General features: G+C 40.4%; 2 protein-coding genes across 3 annotated transcripts; both read left to right on the top strand.

The window, feature by feature from the left end:
* Window positions 1-1,192: 1,192 nt before the first annotated feature.
* hmgb1b (high mobility group box 1b) lies at window positions 1,193-4,480 on the top strand. 2 transcript variants are annotated; one of them, XM_012827082.3, is made up of 5 exons: window positions 1,193-1,321; window positions 2,840-3,000; window positions 3,179-3,324; window positions 3,411-3,585; window positions 3,677-4,480. In XM_012827082.3, exons 2-5 carry the CDS (start codon window positions 2,854-2,856, stop codon window positions 3,791-3,793), a joined length of 585 nt encoding a protein of 194 aa, XP_012682536.2. In that variant the 5' UTR covers window positions 1,193-1,321; window positions 2,840-2,853; the 3' UTR covers window positions 3,794-4,480. The 2 variants fall into 2 exon arrangements, with proteins under 2 accessions (XP_012682536.2, XP_031429110.1); XM_031573250.2 differs by lacking the exon at window positions 1,193-1,321 and adding an exon at window positions 2,507-2,530.
* A 15,665-nt stretch (window positions 4,481-20,145) lies between these two features.
* LOC116221805 lies at window positions 20,146-22,363 on the top strand. The gene is made up of 8 exons (XM_031573248.2): window positions 20,146-20,355; window positions 20,490-20,626; window positions 20,760-20,853; window positions 20,954-21,065; window positions 21,147-21,370; window positions 21,461-21,632; window positions 21,773-21,900; window positions 22,028-22,363. Exons 1-8 carry the CDS (start codon window positions 20,275-20,277, stop codon window positions 22,343-22,345), a joined length of 1,266 nt encoding a protein of 421 aa, XP_031429108.1. The 5' UTR covers window positions 20,146-20,274; the 3' UTR covers window positions 22,346-22,363.

Below are 22,363 nucleotides of genomic sequence, written 5' to 3'. Positions count from 1 at the left end.
TAAACGCACGACCACTAAGTGCAATGTCTGTCGCACAAAAGGGGCAGCCTATTTCTAAAATGTTAGCGCCCCTCCGTGGAGAATAAGAAAGCATTGAAAGGACATTGGGTGACAACTGCAGTCTTTTGAGGTTAGGACAATAACGGTATATGACAGCTTTACAGCAACTACAGACGAAATTGATTAATGCTCCTTTTTATTTTTGTTGCCTAATCAATACCCCACATGCCAATACATTTGGTGTTGGCCACATACGCCTTCTGGCTCCGCCATCGAATGTTCGATTGTTGAGAAGGAGTTTTAGTTTGAAAACGAGAAATAACAAAGACCGTTAAATCATAATTCGGTCATAATTCGGCAGTTAGAAAATGAATACGAAAAGTTCGCTTATGTGTTTGTTAACGACTCCCTCGTATGCTCTTTAAAGGCATATTCTGTAAGTATAGATATATTAGTTAAATGTTCAGGAAATGTCAATCACTAAGAGATAGGCTACTAGTAAATACATTGTTTCATTGTATATGTATGGGATACATTGATGTTGCTAGTCATCGCTATGCCGTTAGCTAATAGGTTACTTGATACTTTTGTACTATATTTTGCATTACGATGTTGTAATCGATCGTAATTATTATTGTAATTGTAATCGTATTTGTACATATCTGTATTGCAGTTTCACACCATTACCAAGATAAACTTCACCCTCGGTGACCAAGCTTGTTTTGTGTCGGTGTTTAACTTACTGAATAACTGACTAAGGAGCTCAGTGAGGCCAGTACACGCCTAAATAATTCGTGTTCCTGGAGACATCGAGGGTGTGCTGTTTTATTATAGGTTGTAAATGCTTGCAGGACTCATATAATAATGTGAATGCCATTTTAATTAACTGAACTAGTCAATTGATTTTGAAGAACACCCTATGGTTGATAGCCTCACCGCTTTTGTCTTGAAAGCCCAAGCCTTAACGTAGTACGATTAGGCAAAAAAACATTGTTAAGGCAAATTATTGTTGTGCAGTTGAGTGTAAATTATTTCGATGCCCGTTACTAAGGCAAATGAAGAAACGCTTATAAAATCATATAGGCGCGCCACTGACAAATACATGACGTCGCTTCAAAACAGGCCAACCAACTATCGTCTATATTTTGGGCTATAGAGGACTGATATCGAATCAAATGAAGCCATGAGTTGGCGGTAGCCAATCGGATTCGCCATTTTGCAGTATTTCGCTGAGGCAGGTCGAGCTACATGCACCTCTAGACCGCGTAATAACGTTTTGTTGGTCCCCATTATCTAGCCGGAGAAAGAACGCCTGCCACGGGTATGTGTATTCCAACGAGATTAAATGTTAAAATTACTGATGTCTGCAAATAGACAAAAGCAATTTATGTAACGAGAGCACAAAGGCTGGAATTGTAGTCACTTTGTGTGTGTTATTTTTGTCAGTTCGCCTGTAAGATAAACAACATCCCCGTTAGAAAATGCATGTCTTTGTTGGATTATCATTACGAGTGTTAGCGAGATAAGAGGGACAAATGGCTATATCTATTTAGAATTAATCAGTGTTGTCAAATCAAATGCTTGCCCTTTTTTGTTTGTGAGCTACGTATTTAGTATAATGCGATTTTGTGTATTTGCGTTACATTATCATGCTCGTTAGCGTTTCGGGGGTTGTGATTTACGTTAGTAATATTAACGTTAGCTGGTTAGAGGTACTGGTCTGTTGGGAAGCTAGTGAGCTAACGTTAACTATTTTGCATTCACTCTAGGTTTAGAGCATATTTTTCAGCGTAACGATCCGTTAGGTGTGCATGTCGCATGATTCCATAGTTTAATTTCTATATTGTTTATATGGTACCTCCGTTCCCTTGTACGCTAGCAACCAGTTCGCTAGCTACCAGTAATATGGCTGGCTGCTGCGTGGTAAAAGCACAGCACTGCCAGTCTGTATGAAAGAGGGTAGAGGAGGAGGGGGGCGGGTGCAAAACGGGCGCAAATATATGATATTACTTTTTAGGTAAATATTTGTATTCATCGTCAGTCTCGCGCATTTGTTTGGAATATTACCGAATTTACGTTGTTTTCACGCGTTTTGCATAACTTTAACCTTCAGTAGGTGAATTACAACTGATGGATGTGTTCTCCTGTCCAACCCGACTTCACTGCTTGCTGTAAGGCTGCAGCACACATAAAGACAGGAAGCCATATTGGACAGAAGAGCTATGCTAAAGCTAGTTTAGCTAGCTTTGCTCGACGGAGACGGCCATTCGGAGGTTTCAGCTACAGAACCTAGTGAAAGGGAACACCACTGCGAATAGGTCTCATAGCAAGCTAGCTTACTGCTAATAGACATAATATTGAAGTCCATCCAGCAGTTGCGCACTATTTGCTTAAATAGTTGGAAAACGAATGTTAGATTTTATTTGTAGCCTCATACTTATCCAGGAATGTGGGTGGAGACAAATAAGGGCGACTTTCTCTCATGAGGATGGCTTTCTCAAAATGGAAGAAGAAATGTTATTGTTATAACGTTTGTGTTTTCCTCCTCGTCCCAGAACGAACCTTTAATGTTGGAGTGCCTCGGCGCAGCGTAGTTTACATACTAAACTGCAATTTTCTTAATCACATTATATAGTACTACACACCTTAATACATTTTGTTTATTTATATTAATCACAGGCTGATGTGTAAAGTAATATGTGTCTGAAAAGCGAGCCAACTTAATGTTGAATTTCCACTCTTTGGTCAGTGTTCAAAGACTTGTTAACATTGAAAAAAATTATGAAAATTAACTTGACACACCTTTTCTTCCCCCCCCCCCCCCCCCCCCCCCCCCCAGACAAGGTTGACAAGATGGGTAAAGATCCAAGGAAGCCACGAGGGAAAATGTCCTCATATGCCTACTTTGTGCAGACGTGCAGGGAGGAGCACAAGAAGAAACACCCTGAAGCGTCTGTGAATTTCTCTGAATTCTCCAAAAAATGCTCTGAGCGATGGAAGGTAAGGCATGGGGAAACGCAGTAATTTTGTAATAAATATATCAGCATTTTATGCACAATTAAGTCAAACCAGTGTCCACGGTGTAGTCTTAAGGTTTTTTATTTGATTAAAAAGAAAATTAGATTTTAATATGGGATGGCTGTCATTTACATGTTAATTTAATAATTGTTGTTCATAGACCATGTCTGCCAAAGAGAAGGGGAAGTTTGAGGACCGGGCCAAACAGGATAAGGTCCGCTATGAAAGAGAAATGCAAAATTACATCCCACCTAAGGGTGAGAAAAAGAAACGCTTTAAGGACCCCAATGCCCCCAAAAGACCACCGTAAGAACTCTCAAATTCATTTAATTTACAGTGAGTCTGTTACTGTACACTGAATTTAAAACCGTTTCTTGTTTGTGGCCTCGCAGATCTGCATTTTTCATCTTCTGCGCGGACTTCCGCCCTAAGGTCAAGGGGGAATTTCCAGGTCTAACTATTGGAGACATTGCAAAGAAGCTTGGGGAACAGTGGAACGGCTCCGCTGCTGAGGTTAAACAGCCTTATGAAAAGAAGGCTGCTAAACTGAAGGAGAAGTATGACAAGGTAAACTCAGGGTGTCTTTTTAAGAAGCAGTTGGTTCAAATTTCTAAGTGTCCAAGCTGATGTAATATAAATGTTTGTTTGCTTCCAATAGGATATTGCTGCATATCGTACAAAAGGAATAGCAGGTTTGTCCAAAAAGGATGATGACGATGAAGATGAAGATGATGATGAGGAGGACGACGACGATGATGATGATGATGACGAATAGATCAGCTACTGATATAGCCTGGATTCCTGTTGATGCCATTAAACCCAATTGTACACACCTTCACCTCTCAAAGTACAACAGGAACAAGACATGTTAGGCTGTGTATATGAAAGGTTTTTAAGATGTACAGTGTTATTCTCCTTTTGTAAAGTTAACACTATGTCTCTTCAGTCCTATTTTTATTTCATAGTGGTAGATTTGCCTGGAGCAGTTTTAGGGAGAGGATTTAAACAATGGAAGTAGCTAACTGTTTCCCCAAATGTGCACAGCACAATATCTGGTGTATGTAGGTTGGTAGTACATTTATCATATTTTAGTTTTTTTTTTTTTTTTCTAATTATGATTTGCCATCATAAGGTCCTTATAACTGTACTTTGAATACCACTCTAATTGCAAGAATGCAGCTCTTTTGTTGACATTCAAGAATGTGTCTGAAATAAATTTTCCTTTTTTTTAAAAAAAAAATGATATTTTAGGACTGCTTGTATTTTGCTTCCATTTTCAGTTTGAGACTTACAATAATGTATGAATGGAAAAACTCATGCAGGGACAGGATAGAAGTAACTCATTTACACCAACATGAACTCCATGGGAAAATAAGTGATTATTCCCTTCTCTCCCTTGAAGAGAAACTGCTAGTGTTATTTGCTATATTTGTGTAATAAATCAAGTTGTGGGTCATGTCAATTTTGTGCCTTGTAAATGGAAAAAAAAAAAAACACATTGGGACCACAAGATGGCGCTGAGTGTATACGACTTTAGGTGAAGTCGCATTAAGACCAAATGGCTTTCGTCTAAACTGAATGGCGAAATAGCAATAGCTACGAGTTTAAAATGTACCGTTTTTTTTACAGATTTAGACAAACCCATTGATTTGTTAGCTGTTATGAAATGACTGGCCGTGTCTTGAGACAATGACGTGCAGTCGTGATAATGTAGGCTAATCCAGATAAGTAGACTATGGGTAGCTTTTCAGCTATGGTCTATTTTGGCCTGGAATGTTTTTAAAAATCAAATATGATTTTAGGAGGAAATCATACCAACAAATTTCAGAAATATCTTGTGTTACGAAGTTATACTCACCCGGCCCAACTGTAAAAATGTATTTATTTTTCAGGACTTTAAAGGTAATGCTTTTACAATGTTAAAACACTTAAAACTGGGTCACTGGAAATGTACAGGCATTTTTTTTATTCACAAATAATGGGTCACAATTTGTAACATTATACAATATAATTAATGTGGCTGTTATTTTTATGTTTTACTTCAAATTATGTTATGATGGAGATGACGGTGTGATGGAAAAGACTGGATGTGGTGGAAATTACATTTGTGAACGGCATTATTGAAAAATGTTAACTGAGTAGCCTATAGATATTTAGAAAAATCGAAAAAGTCCTTTTCTACAGAAACTTAAACTACATAAACAATACTTTTCTGCAGTTTCTTTACAGTTATGGCGAACAATAGCCGTTTACTGTGACGCAGATGCTTACACCATAGGATTTCATATAGTCGTTTTGCGGTTGCCTGTTAGAGCGTTTTAAGTCAATACTGGACCGATTTCGAGCGTTAATTGTCCTTAAAAAGTTTGGACCCAGGTTGGAAAATCCCAAAGTTTCCTGTAAAGTCAAAGTCAAAGAGTTTATTGTCGCATACACCAAATTGCTTCAGTGCAGCGAAATTCCTAAGACTTGGCCAGCAACATCTACGCAGTAGACAGACAGTAGATACAGATAACAAAGTAACATAGTAACATATACCAAAAATAACATTAACACTATAACATATAACATATGACACTATAACATATAACATTAACAAGTAACAACAACACAATAAGAGCTAGCAGCAGTTTAAAGTGTGAAGAAGTGAGGAATATTAAATTAAGTTAAAAATAAAAAAATGTGCAAATATATGTAGGAAGTGTGGTTGTATGAGTGGGGGAGCAGAAAGTAAATGGTGATGGCGACTGTTCAGTGGATCAAAGTTGCTGATTCAGAAACCTTACAGCCTGGGGGGAAAAGCTGTTTGTAAGTCTGGTAGTCCGTGTTCGGATGCTCTGGTAGCGTCTACCAGACGGCAGCAATGTGAATATTCCATAACCTGGGTGGCTGTGGTCCTTTACAATGTTCCGTGCTTTTCTCAGGCATCTAGTGTTATAGATGCCTTGCACGGAGGGGAGATGGCTGCTGGTGATACGCTCCGTCCACTTCTCAAACGGCAACCTGCTCCATTGTTGTCCATTTGGTAACATCTTATTCAGCAATGGCATGCTCCTCTGTAAATTCCTCAAAATAAATATCAAATATCCAGTACAATATCCTCAAAATAAATGTAATCTTTGTGAAGTTTAGTTTTTATTTTCACCTTAAAGCAGCAATAAGCAGTTATGTTCCAAAACTAGCACGCTTACTACCTAAAAAGCATGCAAAAACCTTGCAAACTCCCAACACTAACTGGTGTCTATTGGCAGTATAGCTGGCAATGTCATGCTGTGAAAGCTTTTCTTCCATTTTTGCAAGGTGTTCCAGCCAGGAAACACAGAACTACATAGTGCATATCCTGGATGGCTAGTGGGAAAGACACAGGTGTTTATCTATCCTTCACATGACCGTATGCTATCAAAATTAATTTCAGGATTTGAAACCAAAACTAGTTGTCCATAAAACCATACCTCAGAAAGTGTCAAATGTGTACATAGTGATGCTTTATGAGGAGTTATTGAAACAGTCTTGATATACTGTAAATTGGTAGGAAATACTACACTCACTAAAGTGCATCGATTAGCCACCAGGGGGCAGAAGGTAGACTGTATAGATGTATCTGGGTGAGATTACATACAACAGGTTTTTCAGAAAAGTATTTATGTTAATAATAATAGTAATAATAAACTTTATTTATATAGAATCTTTCATGCAAAAGAATGCAGTTCAAAGTGCTTTACAGCAAATACATTACGTGCACAGTGATCCACATAAAAATAAACATCAAATAAACATAAAAACTAGGATATAGTTAAAAATAATAATAATAAAAAGAAAAATAAGAATGATAATAATAATTATTAAAATTAGCATAAAAACAGTGATACAGTGCATAAAGATGAGAAAAATTTAATTAAAATTGAATACATAAAATGCATAGCATAAGATAGAAAATAAAACTGCATAGATATATTTCATCTAACCCCTTATTATCACGTTGTATCATGATGAAGATCAAAGTAAGACACACGAAAAATTATATAATTAAATTAATTAATATAATTAATATAAAGTATTTCTATATATACAGTGCCCTCCACAATTATTGGCACCCCTAGTGAATATGAACAAAACAGGCTATAAAAAAATATGTCTTTGCTGTTTATCCTCTTGGTCTTTCACTCAAAATATTCACAAAAATCTTCAATCTTTCATTGAAGTAAAACTATTGAAAGAAAAAAAAACTGTTGACATTAAATACATATTTTTCCCCAAAACATGTGTGCCACATTTTGAGATTTGTAATCTCAGATTTCATCCAGGGAGTTAATTTCCCCAGATTATAAAACAGCATTTCTCTTTTTGTTTTAGGGCCGACTAGTAGGATTTCAGTTTTGTGCTCGTTTAACTTTAAGAAATTATTGCTCATCCACTTATTTATCGGCAAAAGACAGGTAGTAATGGAGTTTATTGCTGCAGCATCATTTGGCTCAGCAGAGATGTACAGTTGCATGTCATCAGCATAACTATGGAAACATACATTGTGTTCTCTGATGATGTCCCCAAGTGGCAGCATGTATAGTGAGAAATAATAATGGACCAAGGCAGCTCCCCTGTGCAACCCCAAAGCAGATGTCATGTTTGTTAGACTGACATAAAACTTTCTCCCTTTGATGTATGTTCTGAACCAGTTTAATACAGAGTCACAAGTCACAAGTCACAAGTCTTTTATTGTCAGATGCATAGAATGACACAGGGTCAGACTGGGCACTGAAATTCTTAGGACAAGGCACCGCACAACAACATACCATAGCATAACATAACATAACATAATATAACATAACATACCATGACATACACTCTGTACAAGTACTCTGAACATAATGTACATGTAATAACATATAACCTTACTAAATATACAAGATAAATATACAATACAATATGCTAAAACATATAACAACCTATACATATAATAACATATATACATATAACATATAATACACATATAATAAACTATGCTAACCTATTAAACCTATACTTCCCTACAGACAAATTGGAGTAGCAGGTAGTGCAATAATTCTGATAAATATTACTGCTAGTGCAAACAGTAAGTGGAAGTGACAGTATGTAAGTGTAAGTACAAGCAGTAATTTGAAAGTGACAGTGTATGTAAAGTGACGAGTGCAAAAGTGTCGATAGTGTGTCAATGTCCATTTAGCAGCCCGATGGCCCTCGAGAAGAAACTGTTCTCCAGTCTGCGTGTGCGAGACCGGATGCTGCGGTACCGCCTTCCAGAAGGCAGCGGGGTAAAAAGTCTGAAGGCTGGATGATAGCAGTCTTTTAGGATCCTGCCAGCTTTCCTGAGGCATAGTGTCTGGTAGGTGTCCTGCAGGGCTGGGAGTCAGAAAGCCCAACTAACTTTTCAAGACGATTAATTAGGATGTCATGATTAATAGTATCAAATGCTGGGCTTAGGTCTAAGAGGACAAGGATTGAGACCTTATTTGCATCCAAATTTAGTCTGAGGTCGCTGATTACTTTAGTAAGAGCAGTTTCAGTGCTGTGGAATGTTCTAAAGCCTGATTGAAATTTCTCAGGATATTGTTTTCTTTGAGAAAGGAGTTTATTTGCACTGAAACTATCTTTTCAAGTATTTTACTAATGAATGGAAGATTGGAAATCGGCCTATAGTTGGTCAGTGCATTACCATCTAGGTTTTTTTTTTTAGTAAGGGTTTTACAACAGCTGTTTTGAAGGCATCTGGGAAGATGCCTGTTTGAAGAGATGTATTTATAATCTTCAGGACATGACTTGAAACACTGTCGAAGACCTGTGGAGTTGCACTCAGTGACAGTCTTACAAAGATCCACCAATGTGATGCAGGTGAAATTTCCTATGGTTGCATCTTTTGTTTGCATTTTTACAGTGTTTTCTGAGGCCATCTGTTAATGACGTTGACGTCTCAAAAACGTTATAGGGTTAAGTAAAACAAACATGCCATACATTGGGTAAACAGAGGAGTATGCATTTACACTAATATTGCTAAAACCGATATGAGGAGGCTGACACCAATACGGACTGTTAAAGTAACATTATGCAACAATTTTACCTTAAAGGGGACATATCATGAAAACTTCTGTTAAATAATTATCCAAAAAACATTCCCTTGTGTTAGTGTTAGGATGGTGAGAGGTGTTAACAGCTCTCCTTCATTTATGGTTCAAGGCCATTAGCTCTCCCATTGATACCTTACTTGGATGGGGCACTTGTTTTTTTCAAGATTAAGAGCTTTTATGAGTAGAGTATACTCAAGACGCATGGACGCATTGGCGCATATTTTGCCTATATCATTTTAAACTCTCACTAACCGCCGTCGCCACGCCCCCATCCCCTGGATGCTTATTCCGCGATTATTTGATCTAGGCCTACATGAAGTTCTGCAGCCGTAATACTATTTAAAATATATATTTATATATGTATTTCCTTCGGAGGGGCAACTTCAGTCGAGGAGGGCAAACAGTTTAACGTTTTGAACATTCCAGAAAGCACTTTTCACTTTCACAAAAAAATGCAAGCAGGGCACGCATAGAATGTGTAGAATTCAAATAAATGTGTCTTTGTGAAACAGTATGAAAGTAGTTCTAATGGGATACTTTTCTTCGTTTCTGAGTGATCGATTTGCTTTTACTCCATGTTGTTGGCATGGGAGTGCAGGAATAATGGTCTCTCAGATCACAGATATACACACAAGCTCTGCAACATGTATAAAAGTATTATTTTTCCTCCAAAGACTCTACCTGGCAGCCCTGCACCTCCTGGGTATCCCCAAGCAAGAACATCAGCTGGTGAGCCACTATTTAGAGTACAAGAAGGAAGATGCACAGCAAAGCCAACGAAAGCAGATCCAAACATAAAACCAACGTTTCACAAACTTTTATTGAAAATTCCATGGAGTAAAACAATGTACAGACAGCCATTATACAACAAGCGGACAATAAATAACTTATTTAAAAAAATATAAACTTTTTTTTAGTTTGACAGGGTTTTTCAGGACCCGGCCCCATATGTGAATTAAGTGTTGAAGATTTTGATCCCCAAAGATCTCTCTGCCCAGTTTGACAAACCAGACAAGCTGGAAGTGATAGCCAGCTTCGTGTCGAGGTTCAATCAAGGGCCGGTCTGAACCCCCCACTTACGTTCCTTGAGCGCCAGGGAACTCTCTCCGTATCCGCAGCACCATGCAGTTCTCTGGCCCAGAAAGCCAGCTTACAAAGCTTCGGTATGCCAAAGACCTGTAATGGCTGAGCAAAGTTTACATTGTATTTAGAGAACAATAAATAGTGACACATATTATAGTGTGTGCATCTTTTTTTTGGTGTGCCTACTGATATTGTCTTTTTTGTATTTATTACCTATAGACAATCAGCTCTTTTGTAGCAGCCGGTACATTGAATAACTATGTTAAAAAGCTCTGCCACGCATAGAGGAGAGCTTTGACGTCCTTCGAGGTGCAAAATTCTTTTCAAGTATTGATCTTACCCGTGGCTGTCACCAAATAGCAGTAGTGGAAAACGATCAACAGAAGACAGCATTCACATTCCATTTGGCCACTATGGACATCTGAGATGCCAATGGGGGGTTTGCAAAGGGTCAGCGACCTTTCAAAGATTGATGCAAGTGTCAAGTGCCCTGTATATGTATATGTATATGTATATGTGTATATTTATGTTTCTGCAAGTGCTGTCACTTAGAGACAATGATTCATCAGGAGCTCTGTGTGTATGTGTTTTGGACTGTGGATGAGATTCTTGACGAGTCTCTTTAACGTGACTGAAGAGACTCGCTTATGATTGACTGATGGCAATTGACTCTAATTAACTAATTGATGCCAGAGTGAACACGGGATGGGGATAGGTTGTTTCCTTTTATAAAAAGAGCAATTGACAGATGGACGAGGAGTTGGGCAGGCGAGTGAGAAGCCACGTAATGGAAGTGGCCGGGGACAACAGTGGAGTGACCGACGTCAGAGAGCGATCAACACAACGCAAGCTAAGTGTTTGATTAAGGAATGTCTGCACTGTTATTCCCTGCATTTGTTGCTTCTATAGCCGCTCGTGTAGTGGCGGATCGTGCCCTGATTTCCGTGTTGTTTTCAGTGATGTGCAGCGCCGACTGGGAGACCGGCCTCTGTCAAGGGCTACAACCAGGAAGTGGAGCGTGAGGACGAGCGACGGATGATTGGTCTTGCTACGCTCTCAACTCATCTTAGAAAGGGAAGTAATAGTTGCAGCCTGCTAAATCCCTGCCGTGTATCTGATCAGCTTGGTATAGCCTAGCCGCGCACTGAGTTGCTGTGTTGTGCTTCCTCATTCTTTGTAGCTTCGAGGCGGATCCTCAAGCCACTGTGCTGCTGCGACTACCAGGGTGCGTTCGGGTACTCCAGACTGCGCGATTCCATCAATCGTGACGTCACCGGTCTGGATCCCATAGACTGCAGACACTAATTGGCTATTGGCCGGTGGGTTGGTGGCTTCTTTGTGTGCACTATAGTTGTATTGTTTTATTTACTGGTCGGTAGAGGTCGCCGACCAGTACGGACTTATTTTATATTGTGCAGGACTGTTTATATGGGTCAGGCTGGGGGACATCAAGAACAGTTTACTGCCACCTGCTGACCTTAGGTTAATTGCCTTTCCTGCCCCCCTCTGGTGTGGAATGAATTCACTATAACATTGTTGCCTTGATGAATTGACGTGGATTTTATATACTTTGCTTCCATCGTGTGATGTACCATTTGATGCTGTGTTGTCACTTAACTTGCTGTGGGTTGCATGATATTTATATGTATTTTTATGTAGGGGCAGAATTGAGTTCTCTAGCTTTTGCCTGTTAGTTGGGGGAGTAACTGCCGGTGGTGCCCTATTCAGTGGTGGAGGAAGTACTGAAGTTTAGTACTTAAGTTAAAGTACAAGTACCCAGGAAGATAAAAGTAAAAGTACTACATCAACAATCCTACTTAAGTAAAAGTAAAAAGTACTTACTTTTAAATTTACTTTAAGTATTAAAAGTACTCACGCAATGGGTTGTCTCTCAATGTCTAGTCTGTGCCATTTTGATAAAGAAATAGCTACTGGTAATAAATGCCTCTACAGATGTCACTACTAGTAATGATTATTGTTATGTTAGTGAATGAATGCTGCCCCCTAGAGGCTAGAGAGTTCAGGAGTTGAGAATGTGCTGAACACGTTAGAGTAAAGCTCCAGTCATCTATACCAATCCGGTGTTGTCTCGTCCTTCTTAAGTTATAGGGTCTACACCTAATAACACAACATGGTGTCAGAAGTGTCTTAGACTAAGTTTGGACCTGTTTTGAAGATCTTAGAAGAAGAAACTTCGTCTTTTGGAGTGCTACAACAACTGGAGTTAGCTTGCTAAGTAAGCGCGCGCGAGAGGAGCCGCCTAGCATGGAGCGCTATCAGATTCCCCCACCAGCGAAGTTCGACGTCTCGAAACCGGAGGAATGGCCCAAGTGGAAGAAAAGGTTTGAAAGATACCGGATAGCATCGGGGCTAGATGTACAGCCAGGTGAAAACCAGGTAAACGCCTTGTTATACACTATGGGAGAGGATGCCGAGGATGTAGTAACGTCACTTCAACTCACCGATGAGGCTCTTACAGAATATGAAACTGTGTTGGAGCGGCTAGAAGGCTTCTTTGTGGTAAGAAGGAATGTGATTTTTGAACGTGCAAAATTTAACCTGAGACACCAGGAAGAGAAAGAGACTGTTGATAGTTTTATCACTGCACTTTATTGCTTAGCTGAGCACTGTGGCTATGGTGCCTTACGTGAAGAGTTGATACGGGATAGACTCGTCGTTGGACTGCGTGATAAAAAGCTATCGGAGCAGCTTCAACTGAATGCAGAGCTCACTCTAGACAGAGCCGTCACTCGTGCACGTCAGAGTGAAAGAGTGAAAAAGCAGCAAGAAATAATGAAAAGTAATTTCAAACCGGACACAAGTGCAAATGTAGATAGTGTTCGTTTTCAGCAGAGAAGCTATACTACAAACAAAGAGAAAGTGCGATGGCAAACAAAAGGAAAAATGCATGTAGCTAAACAGCAACACGACAAGGGAAGCGCTTGCAAGAGGTGCGGGAGAGCGCCAGCGCACAGTACACAGCAATGCCCTGCTCGCGATGAAACCTGCAATAGTTGTCATAGGCGAGGTCATTACGCTAGAGTGTGCTTGAGCAGAACAGTAGGCGAAATTGAAGCAGCTACAGAAAGTGATTCTGATGAAGATGTTGCATTTTTGGGTTTAGTTAACTCACAAGACCCAGACAATGGGTGGGTGACAGAACTTAAGATAAACCAGCATGTAACACAGCTGAAGATAGACACAGGGGCAGACGTAACCGTTCTCCCTGAGTCAGAGTACAAGACGTGCAAAAGTTTCCCACCTTTACAGATGTCTGACAAAGTCTTATACGGGGCAGGAATGAACCGCCTCCCTGTTAAAGGAAAATTCACTGCCACACTGAAGAGTGTCAGTTTAAATAACACCATTGAGCAGGATGTTTTATGTTGTATCTGAGCTGAAGTCAGGGCTACTTGGCCGCACTGCTAGTGTTGCACTGGGACTTGTAGCCAGAGTAGCTGGCATTAATGCTGCCGTCAGTCAAGAAAATGTGAAAGAACAATTCCCACAGTTATTCAGCGGATTGGGAAAATTAAATGGAGAGTACAAGATAAAGCTGAATCCAGACGCAAAGCCATACTCTTTGTCAACCCCAAGACGCATACCGCTACCTCTCATGGCCAAAGTCAAAAAGGAATTAAAACGCATGGAAGATCTAGGAGTGATCTCAAAAGTTGAACAACCCACTGACTGGTGTGCTGGTATGGTCACAGTTCCAAAACCTAACGATGAGGTTCGTATCTGTGTGGACTTGACAAAGCTAAATAAGTCAGTGAGGCGAGAAAAACACATGCTGCCATCAGTTGAGCATACTCTAGGTCAGCTAGAGGGGCGCCAAAGTATTCTCAAAATTAGACGCAAACTCAGGATTCTGGCAGATCCCTCTTTCTGAAGACTCCAGATTACTTACCACATTCATCACACCGTTTGGACGGTACTGTTTTAACCGCTTATGCTTTGGAATTTCATCAGCACCAGAGCACTTCCAACGAAGAATGTCGAGGATACTGGAGGGCTTAGAGGGAGTGCTGTGCCAGATGGATGATGTGCTGGTCTACGCTGAGACGCAGTCAACCCATGATGGCCGCCTGTGGAAAGTGCTGAAAAGGCTGGAAGAGAATGGCGTGACACTGAAAACCGAAAATGTGAGTTTTCAAAAAGCTCAGTCAAGTTCCTAGGTCAAGTCATCGACGCTCAGGGCGTCAGAGCGGATCCAAACAAGATAAAAGCGGTCGCTGCCATGGAGGAGCCCTAGAGACGTCAGCGGGGTGAGACGATTCCTGGGCATGGTGAACCACCTCGGGAAATACATACCTCAGCTGGCAGAGAAGACACAGCCACTGCGAGATCTTCTGCGAGTGAAAAATATGTGGACATGGGGACAACCCCAGCAACAGGCGCTTGACAGCATCAAAGGAGAACTCAGTAGCCCACCTGTCATGGCATTGTACAACACACAGGCATATACGGTTGTGTCTGCCGACTCATCCTCGTATGCTTTGGGAGCTGTCCTGCTACAGAAGCAAGAAGACCACACACTGAAACCAGTAGCATATGCTTCACGTGCTCTCAGTGACACAGAAAGAAGATATGCCCAGATCGAGAAAGAGGCCCTAGCAGTCACATGGGCATGCGAACGCTTCTCAGACTTTCTGGTCGGCATAGATTTCCACATAGAAACCGACCACAAACCACTTGTACCGCTGTTAGGAGTAAAAGACCTGGACGAATTTCCCCCAAGAATCCAGAGACTGCGCATGAGACTGATGCGATATCGCTACACAATGCGCATGTGCCTGGAAAAACTCATGGCCACTGCAGACGTCCTGTCGAGAGCTCCCCAGAAAGGAGAGCCTGATACTCACCTGGAAACGCAGCTGAACCTGTATGTCAACATGATCCTGTCCAGCTTGCCAGCCACAGAGACAAGACTACAGGAAATAAAAGAACACCAAGACAGAGACGAGGTAATACAGGAAGTGAAAAGGTACTGCCATGAAGGTTGGCCTGACAGATGTAGAATAGATGGGAGACTTCATCAGTATGCACCGTTTGAGGGAGAGCTAACAGTGGAAAAAGGCCTGTTACTGAGAAATAAAAGACTTGTCATACCCAAAACATTACAGGCAGACATAATGGAGAAACTGCATGCAGGCCATTTCAGCATAGTCAAATGCCGGGAACGTGCCAGACAGTCAGTCTGGTGGCCAGGCTTAAGCACCCAGCTCAAGAACCTGGTAGAAGCGTGTGACACCTGTGCGAGAGACAGGGTCCACCATAAGGAGCCACTGATGCCTTCTGACATCCCAGAGAGACCATGGGAGGTTGTAGGAGCCGACCTTTTTGAGTGGAACCAGCATCAGTATCTCCTGATAGTGGATTACCTTTCCCGTTACATTGAGATAGCCAAACTGTCAAGCACTACTTCAGCAGCAGTCATACAGCATCTCAAGTCTATCTTTGCCAGACACGGGATCCCCTCAACAGTAAGAACGGACAATGGTCCCCAGTTTTCATCTGATCTTTTTTGTCAGTTTGCAAAAGGCTGGTCATTTCAACACATCACATCAAGCCCAAGATTCCCTCAGAGTAACGGGGAAGCAGAACGAGCAGTGAGAACCATCAAACACATGCTGAAGAAGGAGTCTGACCCTTATCTAGCACTCATGACCTACCGAGCCACCCCTTTATCCAATGGTCATAGTCCAGCTGAACTGCTGATGGGTAGACGCCTTAGAACCACACTGCCCGTAGTACCATCTTCTCTCCGACCCAGATGGACTAATCTGCAACAACTGAGACAGAAGGAGCAAGAAAGTAAAAAGAGACAGCAGCGTGACTTCAACAGACGACACAGAGCTCACCATCTGCCTTGGCTCAACACTGGCGATCATGTCTGGGTGTCAGACACCAAGGAAAGAGGGACAGTGCTGAATGCTGCCCACACACCGAGGTCTTACTTGGTGGAGACCCCCAGCGGAGTTCTTCGCCGTAATCGACGGCATCTCGTCAACACACCTGTTGCCCCAGGAGAGCCTGAGGACTCGCCTGATGCTCCACCGGACACCGCTGCCGCGGAACCACTGCCAGCAGTGCACAATTCTGCTGAACAGGAACACTTGCAGCCCAGCAGTCCTGATCAGAAAAGATACCCGGCAAGAGAGAGAAGAGTGCCAGGGCACCTGAGAGACTTTGTTACTAGTTAGAGTAATGAGTGGCCCAAGGGGCAGAATAACCCCCTCACTCATTTGAAGGACTGAGCAGTCTACCTCACCTTCATAGTTAGTTGTGTGATGTTGAGTGTTTTGTATGTGACTTTATGTATTGTGATTTTGTAAAGTTCGAGTAATCTCTGTTGAGAATATTCAATTGTAAGAAAAGGATATTACAAATATAGAGTATAACATTGAAGAAATGGTAGAATGAGTTCAATAACGAGTTGACAGTAAAACAAAGAAATATTGATACTTAAGTGAAATGTTTATTACAGAACTAAGAAAGGGGGATGTTATGTTAGTGAATGAATGCTGCCCCCTAGAGGCTAGAGAGTTCAGGAGTTGAGAATGTACTGAACACGTTAGAGTAAAGCTCCAGTCATCTATACCAATCCGGTGTTGTCTCGTCCTTCTTAAGTTATAGGGTCTACACCTAATAACACAACAATTATAAGCAACAACATTTGTTAATTGGAAAGGTTGGTGTACTTATTGTGCCTACCATCTGTAATACTGTTCACACTATATCTTACAATTCTGCGGATGACAAGTTATCTACCAGGGATTATTTGCAAAGTTAATACCATTAAGCCAAACCAATAAAGACACCATGTGATATCTTTAAATCTTTTATTTAATTGTAAACGTGTAAAAAAGGGAAACATGGAACATGAAAAACAAATGTGATTGTAAAACTGGACAGAACAAGGCACGCTAGCTTGACATAGCTAACCTACCAGCTTTATCTTACCACTATACGTTAAATATATAATGAAGGTCCAATCATGTTTTTTTTATGCTATTGCTGTATGTCAACATGCATTTCGCTAGATAACATTATAATATAATGTCAGTAAACGAATTAAATACATATATCAATATTCAAAAGTCAGGGACATTAACTTAGCATAGCAATCACTCTGCTTACCTCGATATGCTACCTTAAATTTGAGGGCGAATTATTGAAGGCTAGCAACTCCTTTTTTTGAGGGAGACAGGAAATGCATTGAAACCTCCAGGAGTCATTCTTGGGGCCTTTGAACTCGAACATATTTTTTAAATAGGGCCATGGGTGGCTCATATCAGAGGGCTCAGTTCAGGCCGACTCTGGATCCATGTTGAATAGGCAGTAGTCAGGCTGAATGTTCAACTATAACAGGCAAAGCTACCGCTAGTGCTGCTGCCAAACACGCACTCTGATATCATTGGAGTTGATGGAGCCACCTGATTGGTTTAAACTTCCAAAACAGCAACGCAATCCATAGTTTTGTGTAGGCAACATTTTGGCGAAACTATGTTCATAAAATGTAATGAGTAACAGCACATATTGTAGAAATGTAGCGGAGTAAAAGTGTAGATAATAGCTAAAAAATGTAATGGAGTAAAAGTAAAAAGTATGCACTATTATTTTTACTTAAGTAAAGTACAGATACGTAAAAATGTAAGTAAAGTAACGAAGTAAAAATACTTCGTTACATTCCACCACTGCATATTTCACTGCTGCCGCGACAGCTCCGACCCATTGAAACGGAGACGTGTTGTAAGTAATAATTTGATCAGTATAAGGTCGTTTTAAAACATGTTTGTTTTCTAAACCGTCTTTTTCGTACGTGAGTGATGGTGTAAATCGTTTTAGTTCGCACTATATAGCCTTGCTTACTGTTAGCTATGCTATTTGATAATACCTCATTTACCTTGTCTCTGTCAAGTTTAATCAACGTTATTCACCTTGTACACAGTAAAAAATGGGTTGTTAATATTCCAGAGTTAAGTTATTTAAAACTAGATAGTGTAATTGTATCATTGTGAAGAGTAAATTTGACCAAACAGTAGAGTTAAAGATGAGAGTTAAATTCTGTTTACGTCCAGTGAAAACTTTGACTCTAGAGCGTGATGAATACCCGCCACTACTGCCAGAGTTTTGTAGCCAACACCAAACTGGAAACTTCTCTGACTGGAGGTAGACACTGTTGTTAGGTAAGTAACATTCCTGTGTTGACATCAAAAATGTATTTTTAACGTAACAAAGCCTTATTTAAGAGTTGCATCGATATCGAATGAGATTAGTTAGGCTACTTTTACCCTTCTTATCTAGATTGTATTGTCAACTCCAGCGTTAACGTTCGAGTGAGCCGTTAGACCGGGTTAAACGTGGGGTGAGCTTGCTGTCAACTCGGGCACTACAATATGTACATTTTTAGACTAACGTTTCTTTCTCTCAGTTAAGATGACCTGGCCGTATAATTTGTTATGTTCTTCTGAGAATTCCATTTTGTACAGGTAATAGGTAATGTTAACCACAGTTTGTCAATCCATTTGGATGAAGGCAAATTGTGTTAGCCTTGACGCTAACTGCCAGCGACATGTTAGCAAACTAGCTGCTAGCATTATGTACTTTCTCTCTTTGTGGTGGATGTTGCAGTATTTTTCATTAACTAATGATGACAAATTCATGAAATAACGTTAGCTGGGTGTCGGTAGCTAACACAACTACTGCATAAACATGTTTAGCTGTTCTTAGCCGACATGACTTAACTATATCAACCTTGCTATGCTGTCCACAGAAACCTGTGACTTGAAGTATCTGGGAAGAGCCGTTACCACGGGTAAGATAATTGAACAACGTGTCACTTCACCTATTTGCAATACCAAAGAATAACGTTTGCGTCAACCAGCATACATTTTCGGTCTTTTTCCTATCTGGTCATGTTAACTTTCAAGTAATAGATGGGTTTCCCGTTTACAAACAGAACGAGATGCCCCAGGGCTGTGTGCATCTGGTAATTCTTGTAAACGGAACATTGACCAGTGCTCTCCACTCAACTATTAGAAGACGTTAACTGCATTCATCGAAATAGAGGTGCTTGGAGGATGTTTAGCATTCATAGGGGAAAGCATTATTTTGCAAAAATAAATCAATAAAACGGCGTCAGTTATGCCTTCAGGCGATCAGAAGGGCGAATTGGGGTGAAGCACCATTTTTTTTTGCCAATGGATGCTTACCCTTAGTAATGCTAACATCCTTAAGCCACCACTACTTCCTTTAGTGCAGTTAACTTCTTGTAATATTTGATCGCAGAGTGCTGCTCAATGTTGTTCTATAAAGAGTTCTATTCCGCTTCCTGCCCCAGGGTTGCCCGTGCATTTGTTTTTTAAATGGGAAATCCATCTATAACGAGTAACATTTCTTTTGAAATATGTCTTTTGAAATATGTCTTTGTATAGAAATATAGGTCTTTGTTGAACTGAATTACTATTTTTTTTATAGATAAATTCAGAATGCTGCTACGAGTTCAGTTTGGGGGAGAGCAAAAATACATTAAGCTGTCTGAGCTGACATTTGATACTTTTTTGAAAGAAGGTTAGTATGTTAGGTTAAAAGAGTATCACAAGGGTCGTACTCCCAATGCATCATATTTAACCATTCCTTTTGAGAACTAGATTGTTCTGACCAGGACATGCATGGGATTTCAAACTTTGGAACCCATCATTTCTGAAATTTCCTTTTTTTTCCCCACATCAGTGTGCCTGAAATTCAACATACCAGAAGGCAGGCAGCTAGATATGAAGGTTTATGACCAGTCTGATACAGAGGTTGACTCTGAGGTTTTTGAAGAGATAGTGAAGGAATCACCTGGAGCCTTTCGAATCATTTTGGGCAGTGAAGGACTTGGTAATCTTTGAGACCATTCACAGACATGTTACTTTAGCGTAAAGGCTGATGTGAGACTATATCTCATTAAATATAACAGCTCCATGTAACATGTTTCTATTTTGTATAATTTCCATAATGCACAGGTGCCTCGCAATCATCACCATGCTCCGTAACATCTGAGGACACTGTCATTCTAAACTTCTCGATGTGTGACGATGAAGAAGCATCTCCTGTTGGAGCAAGTCAACCCAAAAAGCCATGTCGTATGAACTATGAAGCAAAAGCGGTAGGTAGTGGAAATTGTTATGCTGTCTAATCTGAATAATGTTCCATATGATAAGGGATGATCTTGAGAGAATTGTGTTTCAGCTTTACACATGGTTTCAAAATTACTGAAAGCACATTTTATTTCACTTGAAGTTGATTGGAAAAATCCTAACATCAAGGCCTGGTGGTGAACACATCATGCAAGAGTATGGAAAAACCAAATCTTTGACAGATGCCACTAGAAGACAGATGATTAACATACTTGCTGCTGAGATGACAGAAACACATGGGTAAGCATCAAATATTAGGCTATCAAAAAACATTAATAGTATTGACCGGCTATATAGACAATTGATATTTATGTGATTTGTGTTGTCTAATTGTCAATTGAGCGTGACGGTCATAATGTGATTCTTGTACTAGGACATCGCCCCCCAAAAATGTCAGAGTGATGTATGCACAGGGGATAGTTGCTTTGTTTCCCTATCTGGAAGACCCATTTTCACAACATGGATATGTAAGTATATCACAATATTGCATCATTACAACATTATGCATATATTCACTGTTTGAATTGCTGATAGCATTCCCTTTTGGATATATTTATAATTACATAGGAACATTACTACGATCCAGAGAGTGGATCTGGATACCTTGCATGGCGATTGAAGACCATTCAAAGAAAAAGTTCAGAGGAAAGAGGTGGCTCAGTTAGCAGATCTCCCAAAGGTAAGTTCATTATCTGTTACTAATGAAATTGAGTTGTGAAGTATGGAGATAGGAGTCTACAAATTTGTGTTTTGTCTTAAGTTGGTGGGCCAAGCCATGGTCGACAACCCTTCATAAGTGACAAAGTGCAATCTGATGATGATGTGGAAGCAGCAATTGCAGTTTTGAGACACTCTGCTGATGAAGACACTATCCGTGAGAAGATGAAAACGACCTTCATTTATCGCCAAGCAATGGTCAATGATGAAAGCAAAGCAGCAGATGTCTTCTTGGTCTTTCCACGGTTTCTGGACACACCAGGACTGGTATGATGTCTAAATTCACTGAATCATCAAAATCATCAATGCAGTATCTGGTATCACTCATCATTGCTCTCTATGTATGTTGTATTGCAGATAGAACAAGATTTCAGACTCCTGTTTGGTGAGGCCACAGCCAACAAATTTTTGGAGAGGTGGCCAACCACTTTCAGAGCAAGAGTCATAAAAGAAAGCCATGGACTGGTGCCTACCACAGAGCTCTTGGATTTAATGCGCAATGCTGAGTCAACCGCTGAAGTTGAGAATGGTATGAATAGAACTGTTTTCACTTGGTATCGTTGCTTTTGTAAGTGGACAATATACTGTACATTTTGGTTATGGTGCCAGTTGTCAATTTAACATAATTGTGGCATAATATTGACCTAATGTTGATATACTGATCTGTAGGGTGGGATAGTGACATGTCTGCGATTTTGCTGCTGCTACATCTGCTACCACCATCTGCGCAAGGTCGAAAAAGGCCAGGAAAGATATCTGCATCTCAAGCTGTAGATCACCTCATCAGATTTCAAAAGGTATACGAAACAGTTTTTGAAAATACTTTCCATCACATTAATCTAATTTACAGCTTGAGGTGATCTGATCTGATCTGATGTCTTTTGTTAATCACCAAATGCTTTTGTTGAATGTCTTTTGTTTTAGGCTGGAACCAGCGTGCAACAACATCTGGACAACATCACCCAAAGCAGTCAGCCCTATCTTCTTGCGCAGGGATCCACCAGAAGCAGCATTCACTCATACTTCATTGTGATCGACAAGCACGCACTTCCATGCAAGGCAACGGGGTCAGTGGGAGCCTTTGATGAACTCATTAAAGCCCATTACGTCTTTGGTACGTCATACAGTTCTTCCCTGAGCAGCTTTTTCACTTTTGTGCAAACGACCATCTACAATATTGACATTGGCGAAACAAAGGAAACTCCCAGGATTGCAGAGTTGCGAGCAAGAATGTTGCATTGAGTGAATAACTTTTCAGAT

The sequence above is a fragment of the Clupea harengus genome, chromosome 9 (genome assembly GCF_900700415.2).
Source record: "Clupea harengus chromosome 9, Ch_v2.0.2, whole genome shotgun sequence".
Taxonomy (NCBI): domain Eukaryota; kingdom Metazoa; phylum Chordata; class Actinopteri; order Clupeiformes; family Clupeidae; genus Clupea; species Clupea harengus.
This window is presented reverse-complemented; position numbering and strand designations above follow the sequence as displayed.